This window comes from Protomyctophum parallelum (assembly GCF_964188405.1).
Source record: "Protomyctophum parallelum genome assembly, chromosome: 15".
NCBI classification, from domain to species: Eukaryota; Metazoa; Chordata; class Actinopteri; order Myctophiformes; family Myctophidae; genus Protomyctophum; species Protomyctophum parallelum.
The window spans coordinates 5,344,453-5,363,189 of NC_139710.1; the positions used below are offsets into that span (position 1 = coordinate 5,344,453).

Below are 18,737 nucleotides of genomic sequence, written 5' to 3' on the forward strand. Positions count from 1 at the left end.
ACACATGTACGGCAACAAAAATACATACGAAAATGACGTTATTTGAATTGGTCATTACGTACAGTATCTATGGATTTTCTGATGAGACTGTGTTGAGACTGCATGCATGGACACACGCATGCCCCAACTAGCACATACTATACAAATACATACAGTAATCACAGTGGCATGAACAGAGCACAGATGCATATACTATATATATACACAGTACACACATGTGTCATGTGCACATATATACACACTTATGTGCATGCTTACACGTATAGATTCACATGCACACAACCACCCACACACACACGCACTCATGCGCACACACACGCACGCACGCACACACACACACACACACACACACACACACACACACACACACACACACACACACACACACACACACACACACACACACACTCACTTTAATTTTCTCCTGTCTGTTGTTTCTCTACTATCCAGAGGGGACAAGCTGTCAGGAGAAGAATTCTCCCAGCAGGTCTTCTAAAATGGATGACATTGGCCAGGCCCAGGATTTTGGTTTAATAACAGCTAGCACAAACACTGTAAATTTATAACTGGGAACTGCTCACTGAGAAGACAACGAAATATACTGTAGTAGACATACTGTAAGTCCACTCAGCAGTCTAGTTCTCACTCCATAATGGTCTCTTTCTCTGTGTGTCTCTCTTTCCCTGATTATCGCTCTCTCTTTCCCTCTCATGCCACTGTCTTTGGCTACAGTCATCAGGCCAGGCTTTTTCACCCTCAAGTCTTTCTCACATGTCATTAATGTTTTTTCTCCAACATTCACATTTTACGCTCTCTGTTTCCGCCTCTGATTTCTTTCATTTTCAGTCGTTTAGACGTTGCTATATCCCTCTCTCCTTCCCACTCTCTCTAAGGTCTTTCTCAGCCCCACCCCTTCAGACGTGACTTCTCTTTTCGTAAGTCTTTCTCTCTATCACTATCAGCCATGTAGCCTAGCTCTCTCTCTCTACCCCCCCCCCCCTCTCTCTCTCTTTCTCTACTGTGGCAGCTGGTAGTACTCAGAGCTAGGTTCTCAACGCAGGGCTTTGAAACAGCAATCACTGGCTTCATACTGCAGGGAGGCCTCGTAAAAGTGTCGTTGGGAGGAATATATGACGCCATATTTCACCTTCCTCCTCCCTATTTTTAAACACTGAGTTATGGCCGCAGAAATGTGTACCCATTAAAGGTGATGTGATGTATTTTCTGCCTTGTTCAGAAACCCATTCATCACCGTGGACCAAAAAGAAAACTGCACTTACTCTACACACCCTCCTCCTCTCCCACCCTACCCCACACCTTCCTCTCCCGTCTTCCCTCCTCCCCCTCCTCTTCCCCACTTCTGTTCTTGTAGGGCTGTCGTGGGTAATTTATGACGCAGCGGTAGTGCAACCTTCTGGCAGGCGCTGCCGAGGCAGCTTGCTCTCTCTCCTGGCGACTAAATAACCTTTTATAAAAAAAGGGCCAAACTTGGCCAAGTCATCTATTGCCATTATGCTTAATTTACACTATGTCGTACGACAGTGTTGCTTGCCGAACGTGGCAGCTCTATGAGCTTGTATAAATCTAAGTCTTTTAGAGGGAGTAAATAACATATCCAAATGGATAGAGAAGGGGATAAATAGGAGCTCTAACCTATATAAGTGTCACAGGTTCTGTCCCATAGCCTTGTCACCTAGGCAGTAGGTAAGTAGCCAACTCTAACATCACAGGTTATAATCTGGCTACATACCCTGCGGTGCATGTTGTGACCACCATCGCCCCCCCAGATTTCGCTACCACTTCTCGTCCTCTAGACACTTGTGCCAATACCATCCGATAAACCACGGAACAACATGAAAGAAATAAGGCCTCCGAAAATGAAGAGTTTAGAGGTATAGCGGACAAGAAATGGGAACGGACGGGACAGACAGGAGGAGAGCGGAGACAAATGATGGTGCCTAAACGCAACATCATCTCGGCCAGCGATCAATAGGACCGGTATTGATTGCCCACCGAGCAGAATAGAAACAGAGCAGAGTTTGTTGCTGCCGCTGTGTTTTGCAGTCGCCATAAGTACTTGTGTTGTGTTGGTGGTGCTACTGCTGTTGCTGCAGTCCAGCTATACAGTGTCTGGTGAAGGGGAGAGAGAGAGAGAGAGAGAGAGAGAGGATTAATCTCCCTGGCTGAGGTAGTAGCTGGGGTCAGCAAGGGAAATATTTCATAAGTGTCAGGTTGGCCCACAGCCCCAGCCAACACACAGCTCAGAATGAAAACGCGCACTCGCATAACAAACGGTTGCGTGTGACTTTGTGGGGGCACATGAGACACATGAGTGTGTGCGTCTAAGGGGCATGTGTGTGTGTGTGTGTGTGTGCGTGCGTGCGTGCGTAGCGGGAGGTGTAGGGTACAGGGCATGGGGGGGTTATGTTTGATATATGGCACTGCTTCACTTTCATGTATTCATCTCCAGTCGGTGAATTACTGCCAGGGCTAAGCATGGTGCTTTGTCACCACAAGGTCCCTGCCGAGGATAATATTTTCGCCCGCACCGGCACTATGTCTGGAATGTTTTCTGTCACTGCATGTTGTCAAATCCACAGTTGTTTTTTATTAGACGCGATGAAAAAATATTATTCATAAAAGTCAAATCAAGCCCAATGCCAATCATTTGCACTATAGGGCCAATAACTTACTCTGGGTTCAATTCAATAACATCAATCTCTATATGGACCAGTGAAGAGGAATGGCGTAATTGGAGGACCAGAGGTAATTGGCCATGTCTCCATCACACACCACCAGCCTTTCATAGTTCTCAACAGAAGCATTAACCATATGAACCTTATAACGTCCCAATTCTTCAAGAAGATTGCAAATCTACAAGCTCACGATGCGTCTCAACATGACATGTTATGAGATTGTAGATCACTTTTTTGGCAAATATATTTTGGAGGAGGCCAATATATAGACCCCACGGAGACTCCGGGTGGTTATTAATGTGATGCATGTCTATGTGGGCTCATTGTGTGTGCTACAAAACCCCTTTGACATTGCGTTTGTCAATTACGTATACATGGGGTTTTTTTTGCACACACACACACACACACACACACACACACACACACACACACACACACACACTTCATCATCTTAAATGGCATGAACATATTTTTTATAATGCGTTTATTGCTTTATTTCACCAGATTATTACTTTACTTTCCATTACAGATTACAGTATGACCTCCCAAAAACTGCATTATAAGGAGAACTGCCTTATAAAAGGCCTTATGAAAGCCAGCGTTGTCATGCATCGCTACACTCCATCACAAACCCTTTTTCCTCTGTGAGGCTGCAACCATGACCTGGGGTTTGGCAAGCGTGCGGTGGCGGCAGTGAGGAGATTAATGGCATGGGCGGTCCTGTGCAGTAAGCGTTTTGTCTGACGTGACAGGGCTGATAGGCACTGATTTACTTACATGCTGATAGTCTTTTAATTGAGCGTCTCCGTCCGTCCGTTGACACATCAAAGCTGCCAGCAAACGACAGGGCCGCTGCCCACACTGATTGGCAGGTACTGCAACGCTGCTGCACCCCTCCCCTTCTTCCCCGCTGCCTTGTGACAATGACATGAACATGTCAGCTGGCTGCCACCTAGAGAACTATGAATTTCAGGGAAAGTTTGCCAAATGGGCCTAACCAGTACCACAAACTCAATGTTAGATTGGAAGTGATTGGGTGGATGTTCTGTGCGTGTGTACGATCATTACCTGTATGTATAGGCTTCCCACTAGTACAGTCAGGATTGGATGTGTTGTTTGTTGGTGATAGTGAACAACAACAAAAAAAACTGAAAAAGCACATTAAAGCACAAGCTAAAAATCATATTTCCCTGAAGAGTTATCAGTGCTGCTAAATTGCCACCATGGGCGTAACTGTTATGGCAAACTATTTATAAGGCTCAGCAGGTAGAGGTGCCCCTTGGGTATCAGAAGTTTCCCCGCGATTCGATTCCCGCTGGTGGGATATTACACACTCGTTAAGTAAGCACCCTTACTTTTAAGAGTGTGCAGCCGAGCTGTGCCCAAGCAAGGTCACTCAGTGACAAGACAAATTTCTATATAGTGCCTGGTAAAAAGAGTGACACGTCAGAATTCTCCAGGGCAGATCGCTGATCTGACCTGCTTTCCTACTCGGGCGCCCTGCTGCAGACCTGATATGGAGCGAATTACTTCGTGTTTTATTTTCTATTCATATTCATATGCTGTTTACTACTCATTTCAGGGGAACTCCCCCGTGTAATCAATAAATATGCCAGTTTTAAGAGAGCTAATCAGATCCACCTGTGTGTTCCAGTGTGTCCTTATGCCATTGAATTTTAATAGATGCTTACTTAGGGTAGAGAGTAATCTGTCTGTTCCGCTTACCCTCGGACCTTTTAGGATAACTCGAGCATCCGCACTGTCGTGTAGCATCACCGCCTCCCCCTGTGTTAGTGTCAAAGTGACGCTTAACCCCCAACTGCTCCTAGGAGTAGGTTTCCTTGCATGGTTTCCCCCGCTGTGTAAAGCGCTTTGGATAAAGGTGCTATATAAATGAACCATTTACCATTTATGCCATAACAAGCAATTTTTTGTTGTAAATTAGTTTACAGTTATGTGACAAACGACCTCCGGGTATTTATTACTTCCCATCTCATCCAAATTCCCGGACACCATTATCTGCCCTTGGTTGAATACAAATTCTACGCTCAGTCAATGACAAATGCCAGGGTCTGGGTCATAATCTATATGACATGTTTTATAAGTACAACAAAACAGTGGTCCACAAACACTCTGTCACAGAGGAGGAGGAGCACTGACAAGTTGGAGCAGCTGTTTTACTGATTTACAGCAGCTTACGTGCTCAATACAAATACAATATGGCACTGTGACTCACTGGCTTGCACTGTTGCCTCACAGCAGGAGCTGCGGCTAACTGCATGGGGCCTTTCTGTGTGGAGTTACTGCCAGTGACCTGGCATTACAGCCTTGAGCTGGTCCCTGGGTGCTGTCGGGCTGCCATTAAGAGTAGACCTGAGCTTGATTCTACCAATGCCTTCTGAATAGTAGTTTCACGATTTTTCAAAAATGTAAAAAAATAGCAGATCTACAAGCTCGCAGTATGAAGTTACAAAATATATACAATTACACAGATGCTTTCCCGGTTTGAATGGGTTAAAAGAACAGGAGGACTGCACATTATGGCTCCCTTTGATTACGTTTGTATAGTTAACAAGCACAGTCTTCTCTTTGATCCTGCCCATAATGTTTACAAATGTACTTTCCAAAGTGATACATTTAACTAAACCAGTAAGACGCCTGAGGGCGAGAAAGTGCACACATCCGCCTGGGTGACAGCAGACTGCTGGGCGAGCGCTGGCGCTTTGGCATGGGGGTGTACTGGGAATATATGGAGCGTGTCTTGAGTGTACAGGGTTTGATGAGGTCAGATCAACATATGGAATGTCAGAACAGGTCATCTCCATATATGGAGATCTAAGGGTGGCAGCGGGGGCAGTGTCTTGAGTGTACAGGGTTTGATGAGGGCCCAGGTAGGGCCAGGCCTTAATTTTCGGGTCTGTTGAGAACTCTGGCTGCCGGGCGCAGCTGCATTAATAACTTCGGGACAGGCCCCTCTAGAGTTTAAATGGACAGGTATCAGTCAAAAGGGAGACATCGAAGAGGAAGGATGGATGGGGAAGGATCAACATAACGGAATGTCAGAACAGGTTCTGACATCTATATCCATATATGGAGATCTACGGGTTTGAGGTTTGAGGTCAGATATAGATGTGCACAAGCTTTGTCCTACACAAACATTAAATCACTTTGACAATGAATGAATGCAATTTAGAATTTTCGTGTAAACACAAACATTGATGACTAAGGTGAGGACGCAAATTGTGATTGGCCGGAATGAGATGATGAGTGATGATGTACGATGATAAGATTGGCCTTCACTGGACTCGCGGCCGTGATTTTATTATTTATTATTTTATTATCAAATAATCCCTAATAATAAGTATTACCCAACGTACCAGTCAATTTTTCCACATATCTAATTTAATACCAGCTTACCTCCAACTTCAATCAACAAAACAAAGAAACTAAAAACCACCCCACAGAATATTGGCCACAAAAAGAGAACCATATACATAGCATAGGATATGCTTGCTTTGCTTAGTAAAAGCACATTTGATTAGTTATGTTTTCCTCTTTGCCTATTTTCGGGGCAGGCCATTCTACATTTAGTAGACTGTACGTAAGTGCTGAACTCTAGTTTTGTAATGAGTACCCTTAATTCTTTGGTTAAAATAAGTGTTAAATAGCCCTATATTCTGATAGTACTCACATAGAGTGTTTGTTCAGTAACAGGAGTCTCCATGTCTCTCCAGCTCAAGTGAAATAGGAACTGGAAGTGATGACACAAATTAATGATACTGTAGTTATATGTGCCATGTGTGTATTTTCGACAGCAAATATTGAAAATCAAACCTTCAGGGTTTCTAAATACCCTGGTATACCATAATACTTTGATACCGCCCCAGACTACATTGCAGTTTTCCATAATATGGGGATATTGTGGTCATGTTTAAAATCTAACGCAAGTATACCGTTAGTGTAGAATAGATAGAAGCTTTGTTAGAATGTCAACTGGGTCTGAGGTCACTGACAGTGACTTTATCAGTTGTGACTGTGGAATGTGCAGGAGGAACCAATGTCCACCCAGCCTGTTGTCATTTTGTTCACTCCCTCATCCAAACCTGTTATGGGTTCCTGTTTTGTGAATGCCTCGATTGTGACTCTATTACACCCGCCCCCCCTCTCCCCCCAAAATACACCTTTTGATCTCATCTGAAATTTCACACAACAGCACGGGACAATCTGATTTGAGGCAGACGCTGTCTGGCGGCCAAGACATTTCTCCCATGGCGCGCGCGCGCACACACACACACACACACACACACACACACACACACACACACACACACACACACACACACACACGCGCCATAGACAGACAAACAAACACACACACACACACACACACACACACACACACACACACACACACTGCATCTACTCACTCCTCTCTAGACTGTCCAGGCCCTTGATAACTTCCCCGCGTGGAGGACAATGGTAGCTTTTGTCTCCAAGTGCAGAGAGGGAGCGATCTGGGTGAGGAGATTGTGTGCGTGTGTATGTTACTGTACATGTGTGTGTGTGTGTGTGTGGCCTACGTGCCTGTCTGCCAGGGTGTAAAACAGGTATGACGAGGGAGCACGGATCGCTCCCACGTGGCTCCCCAGTGCAGTGGGAGTAAATGGAAATAAAAGTGCCAATCTGCGAGTGCGGAGGCAAGCGTGATTATCATGCAGACAGATAGACGACAGGTAGGCAGCAGTGGATAAGAGCATTGGATGGCTCATGAGACGTCGTGCCCTGACAACAGAGACAACCCCCCCCCCCAACACCCCTCCCTCCTAAACTGAAGAGATAAGGCTGTCAGGCTCTGTGCTGGTATACTGACACATACACAGACACGTTTACACAGGCACGTTTGCGCGCACATACACAGACAAGCATACATAGTACTCAGGCACAGAGGCAGATATCGTATGAAAAATATGTAAATATCCTCTTAGAGATGGTATCGATTGCAAAGGGACTCTGAAAATGTGTGTGTGCTTATGTCAGCGAGCGTGTGAGTGTGAGCTCACCTGTGTCCACAACCTAGATCCTAGAGTAGAAAGGAAAGTGTGCATACAGATAAAAAGAAAATAAATGCACGCACGCACGCACGCACACACACACGCCACACAGATTTTGTTTGTCAATGTTTTCATCTCAAGGGGCGGTGGGGGGGATCCTTATTTCAAACAGAATGTTGCCTGCAAAGCTCTTTTTAAATGCACGGGGTCCAAATGCCATGTCCTCTACACCCCATGAAACTGTCTGGACTGGAACCCACCCCCCCCACACACACACACGCCCCATCACCCACTCTGGGATTTTTATTATTGCTTGGAGAAAGCACACTAGGACTAAAGCAGAGCCCCCGCCGCAGGCATCTATCCCCCCATTCCACACACCCCATAAGTCAGTCACAGATAATTAAATAGGAGTTATTTACACTGGTTTTCCCTTGTCTGCCTCTCTGCCTGGTTCTTTTATCATTTACAACATTACACAACATACAGTACAGCCAGACAGACACAGGTTCTCTTGTCAGGCGCACAGTAAAGATCCTCGGTATTCATTTAACTTTGAGTATACAATTGTTCCACTCTCTGAATTAAACGCTCAAGATTTCACAGTGCAGACACCACTGAAGGGCAGTAGAAGTGCAAATCGCTTGGGTTTATTACATTATTGTCCAGCTGCATAAAAGCAACTGAAATGTGTTTTTTGCCCCCTCCAAGATACACGCACATTTCTCACACTTAAGCTCCTCAATCCTCAGTTCAGAGTGCAAAGCAATACAGAACCGGTGGGCCAGGTTTAAGCTTCAGTTTAAATACCATATTATACCATTGGTTCCAAACCCCTGGGATTATTTTTGAGGGGCTCCTATATACAGGTTTAATGTTTGTCATCTTGTCCCTAATACAAATATTAAATGCCATTAACCATAAAGAGAATTTAATGTTTGTTTTGTCACCGTTTGTTTTACATCACCATTACATCACCTAATATATTAGCGCCCCTCACTTCACACAGGTGTGATTTTTCTATTATATCAGCTAATTCTGTCCCTGATTAAATGACTAGTATGAAAGCCAGGAACACTCTGATAACCACTATACTAATGGTATGGCATTAAATGATACTGTACTCTTACACTACTATGGTTTTTTATTTGATTGAATTTCTTATGGAAATATTCACTTGCTGTCTTGCAGCAATATAATTGTATTCTGTACTGAAGATGAACAGCCTTTAGAGAAAGAACGTGAATTAGTCCATGCTGTGGAGCTGCATGGGACCATCCACTGACATGTAGGCTCTGTCAATCACAGCTCACAGGGACACGGCTAGTCCAGCCATGTTCACTGTTGTTTCTATTGGCTATAGTAACAAATGTACAAACACAGATACACACACACACACACACACACGCACACACGCACACACACACACACACACACACGCGCGCGCACGCGCACGCGCTCAGAGCCATCCAATCCTGGGGTTTTGTGTTGGCCGCTGTTCCAGCCAAGCCCACTGCTTTGATACAACCATTTGGAAATGCCTTCAGGGCCTCCACCCCACAGACCTGACCATGCTGAGAAGTCCTCTTTAAAAAACGGAAAAAGCTGCCCCCTTAAATATCCACAACAGGAAACGGCCATCAGTCATCGACACGCCAAAACAGCTGTTACCAGCCATACTTCAAGGAGGGAGACATGAAAGGAGACTGCTTCCCTGTTGTTTGAATGGGCCCTCCCCTTGTTTCATTCTGTTGCTCTCCTTTGTCTGCCTTGCTCACCCTTCTCTTTGGTCTCCTTTCAACACCCCCATACACACCCCCATACACACGCACGCACACGCACGCACACACACACACACACACACACACACACACACACACACACACACACACACACACACACTATTCCACCAGCCTACCCATTCAGCCATTTAACAACTGGATGACTAAGTGATAAACACACAGGTCACATTTGAGAAACCACAACTTAACTGGCAAGGCAGAGTTGTAAAATATGTTTGAAATACCCCTTAAGGGCAAGGACTTTACCTCTAAATGTCACGTTGAGGAACCGGCTGCGACCTGTCACCTGTTTATGTGTCTCGTAACGGAGGTGACGACAGACTGACTCAAACAGAGGCGTTCATTCAAAAGAGAAACACTTGAACCCAACCGGTGCGATTTGCATTCACGTACAGTACACACTCAGATCTGGCCGGGTTACTGGAGTGGCAGCGACAGTGTATGTATGAGTGATGACTGATGAGTGATGGCTAAGCCTAATGATGACAGGCCAAACAGTGAACCTGTTGAGTGAGGAAGAATTGACTTCATTCTGCAGCCTGTCCCACTCCCTTTCCTTTCCTCTCTGCTGTAGAGAACAAGTCAGCAGCCATTGTGATCAAGCACTGAGTTGATGACAGCACAGCACACAGTGAGACCATGGCTGTGTTGCACACTTCTACTGAATTTACTCGTTGCACATAATAACACAGGCTTATTGAGATTTACTGTTCCAAGTCCAGGGATGGAGTAATAACACCATTTGAAATTAGCCTGAATTAGTGTTGTAATATTTCCGATGTGGGCATTGCAGTGGATAGCTCGTACTAATAAATAACTGATAAAGTGCTGGGAAAGATAGTGATGAGTCAATGGAGACTCATTGCTACTTTGAAAAGGGGAATCAATTTCTGTTATCCTTTTAGCCCAAACGTCTGACTGTACCTTATGCTGTTACATTTTATGTCTAATAAAGTATTCAATCAATCCAAGTCCACTGTCCACCATGTGTATTGCTGTCTCCTGCTTTTTTGTTCTAATGTAAGTATGATTATTTACTTTTCAGAAAGTAGATGTTCGGTACAACAAGAAAAACCCATAATATCACTGAGGACATGGCCACAGCCGTTATGTTGCCATGTAGGTATGCGCTGCTGTTATGGAACGTCAAATGCTACTGTAAAGAACATCCTCTCAGTTATCACTACTCAACATGCCTTGTCTTATACTTATTTGAACAGTTTAACATGAGTACATTCAATGCAGTACATTCATTTAAAATGTGCATCAGGAAATTCCAGTTCCCTGTGTTGCTGTGGAGATTCTACGGCCTACTGTGCACCAACACCAACAGAGACAACTAAAATGGCACTCATTACTCTGGGGGCACAGCGGCAGACATGACATGGTATCATGTGAATGTGTTTTATGATGGAGAAATTGAATCAGCTCTGGCTGATGCCCAGCCCAGCAACAACAACAAAGCATGCAGAGCATCAAAGTGTCTTCAGCCTGGTACCACTGTAATGCTATCTGTCAGGCCTAATTCTTGAATAATACAACTGATTCAACATGCAATGAGATTACCTAAATGCCCTAATTAGCAGTTCAGTCTGTGCTAAATGCAATAAAATCATTAACATACCAGAAATGCGCCCATACACAGACAAGACATGAGAGCATTATTTTGGAATCAAATGAAGCCATTTCAACTAAACTTCCACATTGTACTGAAGCCACATCCAGATCACATCCATTGATTCAAAAAGTGTTTTTTGCTTGTTTGCGAATGAGTAATTAAATACAATTTCAACTGACTTTTCTGTTTCTGAAAATACAGATTAGATGGAAAAATCTACCTGACACATAATATGTATTGTGCTCTGCTGTTGTTTCCCATAGTCATACATCATAACCGGCTCATGGGGGTGGGGACAGGAGGGAAGCCACGCCCCCTAGTCCTGATCCGTCCCCTTAATATGAATGCGTACACTTGTGATTGGACGGCGGCTCGTTGCTTTGAAAGTCCTCCCCCTCACGTCTTCAGTATGTGGATTGAGTGTGATACTGGACTGGTGGCTGTAGCAGAAGACTGGAGGAAGAGATACGCACACTCGTGGACTGTTTTGGCCGCATCTTCTACGGAGATATTCCTTCCACTTTAACACCACATTCTTCTTAATTGGTCGACTATATCTCTAACTACACGTGGTTTTATTAAATATTCCTATTTTCCCTGACACTGGATCGAGGAATAATAGTATGAAGGAAAGTAGGTGATGTTGATGAAGAATCCAGGATCGGCTCGAGGAGGGATGACATCTGGGAAAATTCTTCCTCTAGAGTGAAGTTGTTTTTCGACACGGAGCTCTCGCTTTGGATTACTTTGCAAAGCCCGGGTGATCGTCTTCGCTGATGGATTGTGCTGATGAATGAGTTTCAACCCGCTGTCCCCACTCGTTCCCGCAGTCGCCCGCTCGGATCCAGATGAAAGATCCCCCCGGTGGCACAGAACCGCCGTTACGCAGTCAATCCCCTGTGTGCGCTCCAGACGCCTGTGGTAACCTACACCAGAGAGGAACGGAAAGATCATTCGCGTCCACATATTCTCCCTCGGATCCTTTACGCCAAGCCAGGAGGCTTCCCATACGGATTCTAAAGATGTTGACGGCGCACAGCGGTCACTTGCTACACCCGGAGTATCTCCAACCACTCACATCTGCGCCAGTTAGTATAGAGGTAAGTGAGTGAAGAAGGGCGTCTTTTTCTTCAGTCTACCCCCCCCCCCCCTAATATTTTGTCATGTTTTTTGTTGATAATTACGTTAAGATACCCGTATACGCATTACGCAGTCTGTATGTTGTTAAACCTGGTAACTGTCATTTTGCGCACAGCAGTAATAGCCTACACATTTTAGTTATAACCATTTATAATTGTAAAATTAAAACAATAAATGCCACTTGGTCAAACGTGATTTTGTGCACTTTATATTTTAAATTGTTTTGCATGGTATTCCTTTAACATTAAGTAAAATGTATATAGGAATTTAAATACAACTAAGGACGCTTAACCATATTACTGAGGATGCCTGAGTATGTTATAGATGTCTATACGTAAAATTCGCATCTCATCTTGATTGATTTACAGTTAAAGTTGCCTATAATAGTATATTATTTTCATGAGTAAATCCAGTATTTAATATATTCAGGCTATAGACATTAAATATGAGTAAGGTTTGCTGTTATAAGCGTTAGATTAATTTGACTAGTTGACCTGTGGTAAAAAGTTAATAAATCAACCTTTTCAACATCTCCCTGACTCCCTCTGTGTTCTTCTCACTCAGCTGGATGCTAAGAAGAGTCCCTTGGCCCTGTTGGCTCAGACATGCTCTCAGATTGGCAAACCAGATCCTCCCTCCTCTTCCAAGCTGGCCTCTCTCTCAGGCAGTCTGGGAGACAAGGACTCCTCAAGCCGATCCTCTAAGTCTGGTGAACAGCAACACCATTCCGTGGACGACAAGTCCAGCTTCAAGCCTTACTCCAAATCAGCAGGAGACTGTCGCAAGGATGTAGTGAGCAAAGGGGGGTCCGATAAAGCTGGCTTTAGGGTGCCAAATGGAAGCACCAATGGAGGAAGTGTTTCTTGTTCATCGTTTAATAATCATGCCCAGTCTCCTAGCTCCAGCTCTCCACCACTGCACACACAGAGCCAGAGTCACAGACAAAGTCATTCCCCTCCCACACAGTCCCCAGCACAATCCCAGGCCTCCCACACAGACAACAAGCCTGGGAGCTCGGAGCAATCTGGCTCGGACAGTACCAGCAGTGTTACGGGGAAAAAGGACTCCGATCATAGTAAGCCTGGCCTTGATGGGGCTCAGCTTGCCAACTCCAGTCACGTGCGGGCCAGCGCCAACTCTAGCAATGCCAGCTCCGCAGCCAGCCCTCGGCCAGAGAGCAAGGCTGACCCACAGGCCTCTCAGCCCGGTCTGAGCTCTGGGCACATCGCCCCTGTCTCTCCATTCAAACCGGGACACTCCGTCTTCCCCCTGCCCCCCACCACAATGGGCTACCATGGATCCATTGTTGGTGCTTACGCAGGCTACCCGTCACAGTTTGTCCCAGGTCTGGATCCAACCAAATCAGGCCTGGGCTTAGGACTTCCAGGGAAGCACTCCAGCTCCAGCCCGCTGACAGGAGCCTCTCCCCCGTCCCTTATGCAGGGCCTATGCCGGGACCCGTACTGTCTGACCTACCCCAATGCCCCCCACCTGGGCGGTAGCAACTGCTCCACCTGTGTCCACGACCCCACCGCCAGCCTCAAGTCTGGTTACGGGCTGGTCTACCCCTCCCACCCCCTCCATTCTCTCCACCCCTCTCTGTCCTCCAGTTCTGCTCACTCCCTGTCCCATCCGCTGTACACCTATGGCTTCATGCTCCAGAATGAGCAGCCCCATGCCTGCAACTGGGTGTCTGCTGGCGGTCCCTGTGACAAGCGTTTCTCCACATCAGAGGAGCTACTGGCTCATCTGAGGACCCACACGGCCCTGCCAGGGATGGTGGACAGCAAGCTCCTGTCCGCCTACCCTTCGTCAGCCGCCTCCTGCCACCTCCACCTGCCTCCCCCCGGCAGCCCTGGGAGCTTGCCCAGCTCCTTCTCCCTTCGAGGGTCACCCGGACTGGGCCTTGCCCGCTACCATCCATACGGCAAGGCAGCACACCTGCCAGGAGGCCCTGGTGTAACGATGTCCTCCTTTCCCACCTCCTCGGCAGCCTACTACTCCCCCTACGCCCTCTACAGTCAGAGACTTGGCTCTGCCTCAGCCATGGGATACCAGTGATTGTCTGGGATTAGCAGCTGAAATGCCCGCAAGACAGCAGGCACCAGCTTGGACACTTCAGACAGGAGATGGATACCTTCACACTGGGGGTCATCTCTAGTGCGGGGCACCCTGCCCGCCCGTCTGCCTGCCTGCCAACAATACCACCTGTTACCCTCAGGATTGTGACTGGCGTTCCAAAGGCAGTGAACAAACAGTGATGGATGGGCTGCAGTACCGAGCCCCAGAGACTACAGTGCTTAAAGATGCTGGGAAAATGGAGCTTGAATAGGCTGAGACTGGGTGATTAAAATGACAGTCTTGTTTATTTTAATTTTGTATTATTATTATGTTTTTATTTTCTCTTGTCTGTCTATCTTCCAGGAATGAACTGAAAAACAAATCTGTATTTATTTTTCACATGAGCGCTTGGTATTCAAACTTTTGGGGGGACATTTTTTGCTGTTCAATTAATTGTTCATAAGTATTCTAACTGAAAAAGAAAAAAAATAAGTTCAAGTATAGTATCATATGCCTATCGTAAAATCTGAAAATAAAATTTTTGCACCATGATGAAGATGGACTGTGAGGTTTTATTCTAGGGACATCTTTCTTTTTGTCTCGTTTCTTCACTGCTGATTTATTTTTTCCTTCTGCTTTATTCACACTTATTCATTTTTGCATGTCCGAATGAACCTTCAATAATTTGCCATTATTTTGTATCTGTAAATTTGCAAAGATGTCATATTTTTCCATGCCTTACTTGGGTTTACAAGTCAGGGTCACTGTCAGAAATTAAACAAAGCTAAAGGAAAGAACAAAAAAAGCAATGAAAATAACGGTGGCTGTGCTATCAAACCAACAGGGGAAAAGTCTTATTTTGATAAATAAATGATACTTGATTGCATTTTATTGGGTATGTTTTGTCTCATTGAGTGCTTTAAATATAGCTACTACCCTGAAATACCTTTGTCAGCGAACAAGCTTCAGAGCATGAAGTTAATCTTAGCAGACTGCTACACTGCAGTACTCTGGGTCTATCAATCACTCTGTCTCTGATAGCTATGCTATTTGTGGGCTATGTGTAATATTTCATGGCTCATATCAGTTGACAGGGGCTGTCCCAGGGAGGGCAAACCAGGTCACATTAGCTCCTGTTAGTGAGTCCCTGTGGATGTCCTTCCATCTTTCCTTTTTTTCTCCTTCACCCCCACCCAACCCACTCCTCATCACCCGCACTGCTGCTCTTGTTGTGGGTGAGATTCTAAATGCTGATGCTTGTTTGCTTGCAAAGCCCTAGAAACAGCCTCCTCAGCAGAGCAGATAGATAGCTGTGTGCAGCAGCCCAGCTTGGGGTCACTGGTACTTCAATAATGACCTGGGGGGAAGGAGGTGTGAACCAAGGGCTCTCCTTTTCCTCATCGTCTTTCTTGACGGATTGGCCCAACGATACAAAGGCCAGTGCTGACAATGGGAGGCGGTTAATAGAGAAATATTCATCAAAGTCCTGACACCTCCCTCGAGGCTCCCCCATTTTTAACATGAGGCACAACACAAACACAGAGCAGGCCTCTGTATACTATCCAGGAGCTGCCCCTTCCTCTCACCCTTTCTCTTTGTCACTCTCTGCTGCTGTACTACAGTTTAACTAAGGTCACACCCTACTAATCTCCAAGCAGTTAGAGACTAATATGAAGGGATAGACTGGGTCTACCTTAAAGAAGCAATGCCACACAGCCATTAAGAGAGAGAGAGAGTGTGCCTGGTTCTTCTTAGTAATGAGTCTGTGTCTCCACTCCAATACCCTGTCATACGATAAAGTATAAATCAGGCATAGGTAGAACGAAGGGAGACAAGAAGCGATGGAAGGCGAGTCTAGGCGGTGGTACACTGTAGTATAGTCTCCAGGGTGAGCTATTGACCCCGACTCCTAGACTCCCCTCCACTCTCGCGGTTCATTAGCACTCTAGACAGGGGAAAGGCGAGCACAGGTGTCACTTGACAGCACCATTAACAAAATGGATGACCCTTCCAACAGACCAAACCACTGCGAAAACCCCTGCCAGACCAGCAAGGTCACGGCGCCCTGATCACCACCAGCTCTGGCCAGCACACTGGGAAAGGCAGCCTTATTTTTTATTTTACAGGAACTACAGCCGTGTGCGTCACCCTGGACAGGACAGTCTGTTGGCAGTGGCTGTCATTTACTTTAAAAGTGGCTTTGTTTTTGGTGTTTGTAAGGTCATGCTGACAAAAAATAGGTCAGGGGTATTTTCAGTTTTAAGGCTGTATTGAGAATAAGAGTGGCATTTACTCAAAGACATTTGTAACTTGTATAAGATTTTCACCGGTTGTGTTATATGTTGGTTTGGGTTGCCCCCTATGGGTGAGTTGTTGAAGTGTAATGTGAATGTGAATTTTAGTTCACAGGTTAACACAACACATTTTTAGATGATCCTCTTATCCATGCAGTTAGGTTTGCTACAGTACATGAATGATAGATTATGTCATGAATCTAGACACATGGCAAGGGTTAATGATTATAGGCACAAAGCTGCTTCTACAAATACAGTATATGGCATTTAGACTAAGCAAATTATGAAGCTTACATCCTCTAATTAGACATGGATATGTAGTTTGGGTGCTGTACATCAATTATATGTGCACTATATGTGCCGTGGAACTATACTTAAGCATAGACATGTATTTTGGGGGCCCATTTGACGATGCATTTACCAAAGACTGTATATCATTGTATACATGCCGTTTGTCTGTGTCTAGAATAGAGCCTATGTGATTAAGTTACATTCTGTGGATTGTATGCGTACATATTTGGCTTGTCATCGGCATAGATTGCAGATTAGGCAGATAATGTTGTTTGTGTCCTGTACTTAAATGTAGACATGCAGTCTGCAATTTGTGTGTCGGTGTATAGAATATTCTTAACTTGTGCAGTGCATGTCACTGCATTATGGTGGTTGCAAGGTCCCACACCAGGGGTCACGCAGAGGGGAGAACAGCCTCTAGTCTGGTCCAAGGAGGAGGGATTAATTCCAATGCTCCCCATTCACACTCGTTCATCAAATGCCTCACCATTCTCTCCATCCCCTCTGTCATCAATCTTTCTCTCCACCCCCCCACCCCACTGTTCCAGCTGAGTCAACACCCACGCACTCCATTTCTGTCGCCTCTTGTCAATGTGTGTGCGTGCACGCGCGCGCGTGTGTGTGTGTGTGTGTGCGTGTGTGTATATGTGTGTGCATGTGCCCGTGCAAGAGTCTTTGTCTGTGTATGTGTGTAAAAGATACACAGACAGATAGTTAAAGGGCTAGTGTTTTTGTGTGCATGTGAGACAGTGAGGGGACGAGTGGAGAGGAGCGCGCACGTGTGTGTGCGTGTGTGTGTGTGTGTGTGTGTGTGTGTGTGTATGTATGTGTGCGTGTGGGAGTGAGTGCATGTGGCCAGTCCCCTAGCCTAGCCATTGGAGGTAACTCCATCGGAGACAGCACCTGTGAGATTGTCAGATTGATCCTGTCCTTCCAGTGTCCTGCTGGGTGCTAATAGTACAACTCAGAGTTAGTTTTCTTTCTTTTTTTTAAGCTGTGTACTATAGCATGATTTCCTCCTGGACCTGAAATGATGTTCCTAACCTGACCTAAATACCAAAAAACCAAAAGCATAACCAAGCCAAAACAGAACCCTTTTTTCATGCGCAAACCAGACCAACCAGACCACATACGTTAACACTGCTCATTATGTTCTAATGCTAATCTGATGAAAGGTTTGAAATATAATGTGATATAGGCCCTACAGCCTACACTAGATTCTTTTTCAACCAGATTTGCAGGGGTTATTGTAAAGGTACTTAAGGTAATACTAATACTGTCTGACTTTACCATGTAGTATATTATACTATATTTAAATAATTGAGTAAGATAAAGAAAATTAAGAAATATCTGCTTTGAACATTTAGTAGACTTGTCTTCCTTATTTGTGGTGCCTGTGGGGATTGATGTTAGTGGGATCTAATGGTGGCAGTGAGAACTATTATCTTGGCTGTCTGTGTTAGTGTGTCTGAGAGCAGAGGTAGCGACGGTGACAATAGTATTGGCAGTAGTATTGGTGTTGCTGTTACTGAATGTAGTATTTGTGTTGGTGGTGGTGTGTACTAATGTGTTCTAACACTGTCTGTAAGAGCAGTGCAGACTGCCACAGTGGGGTCCTGGGCAGCCAGTCGACAGCTCCGGTGATTAATGAGGACAGGGTGTGGAGCTGCTCTTCAATTAGACGCCAGCTCTACCCCGACTCTCCACACACACTGACAGCTAGGATCAGAAAAGGGGACAAGAGAGAGAGGGAGAGAAAGAGAGGGAGAGAGAGAGACAGAGAA

At 45.4% G+C, this 18,737-nt stretch overlaps 1 protein-coding gene across 1 annotated transcript; it reads left to right on the plus strand.

Moving 5' to 3' along the window:
• The first annotated feature begins 10,795 nt into the window (after window positions 1-10,795).
• znf703 (zinc finger protein 703) lies at window positions 10,796-14,920 on the plus strand. The gene is made up of 2 exons (XM_083783949.1): window positions 10,796-12,267; window positions 12,872-14,920. The coding sequence occupies exons 1-2, from the start codon at window positions 12,016-12,018 to the stop codon at window positions 14,366-14,368; spliced, it is 1,749 nt and encodes a 582-aa protein (XP_083640075.1). The 5' UTR covers window positions 10,796-12,015; the 3' UTR covers window positions 14,369-14,920.
• The last annotated feature ends 3,817 nt before the right edge of the window (window positions 14,921-18,737 follow it).

What these genes read in the sequence shown, in the direction of transcription:
- znf703 (XM_083783949.1), top strand. Translation starts at nt 12,016, where the DNA reads ATGAAAGATCCCCCCGGTGGCACAGAACCGCCGTTACGCAGTCAATCC. An exon ending in CTGCGCCAGTTAGTATAGAG is followed by an intron (nt 12,268 to 12,871) that starts GTAAGTGAGTGA and finishes CTTCTCACTCAG; the next exon opens with CTGGATGCTAAGAAGAGTCC.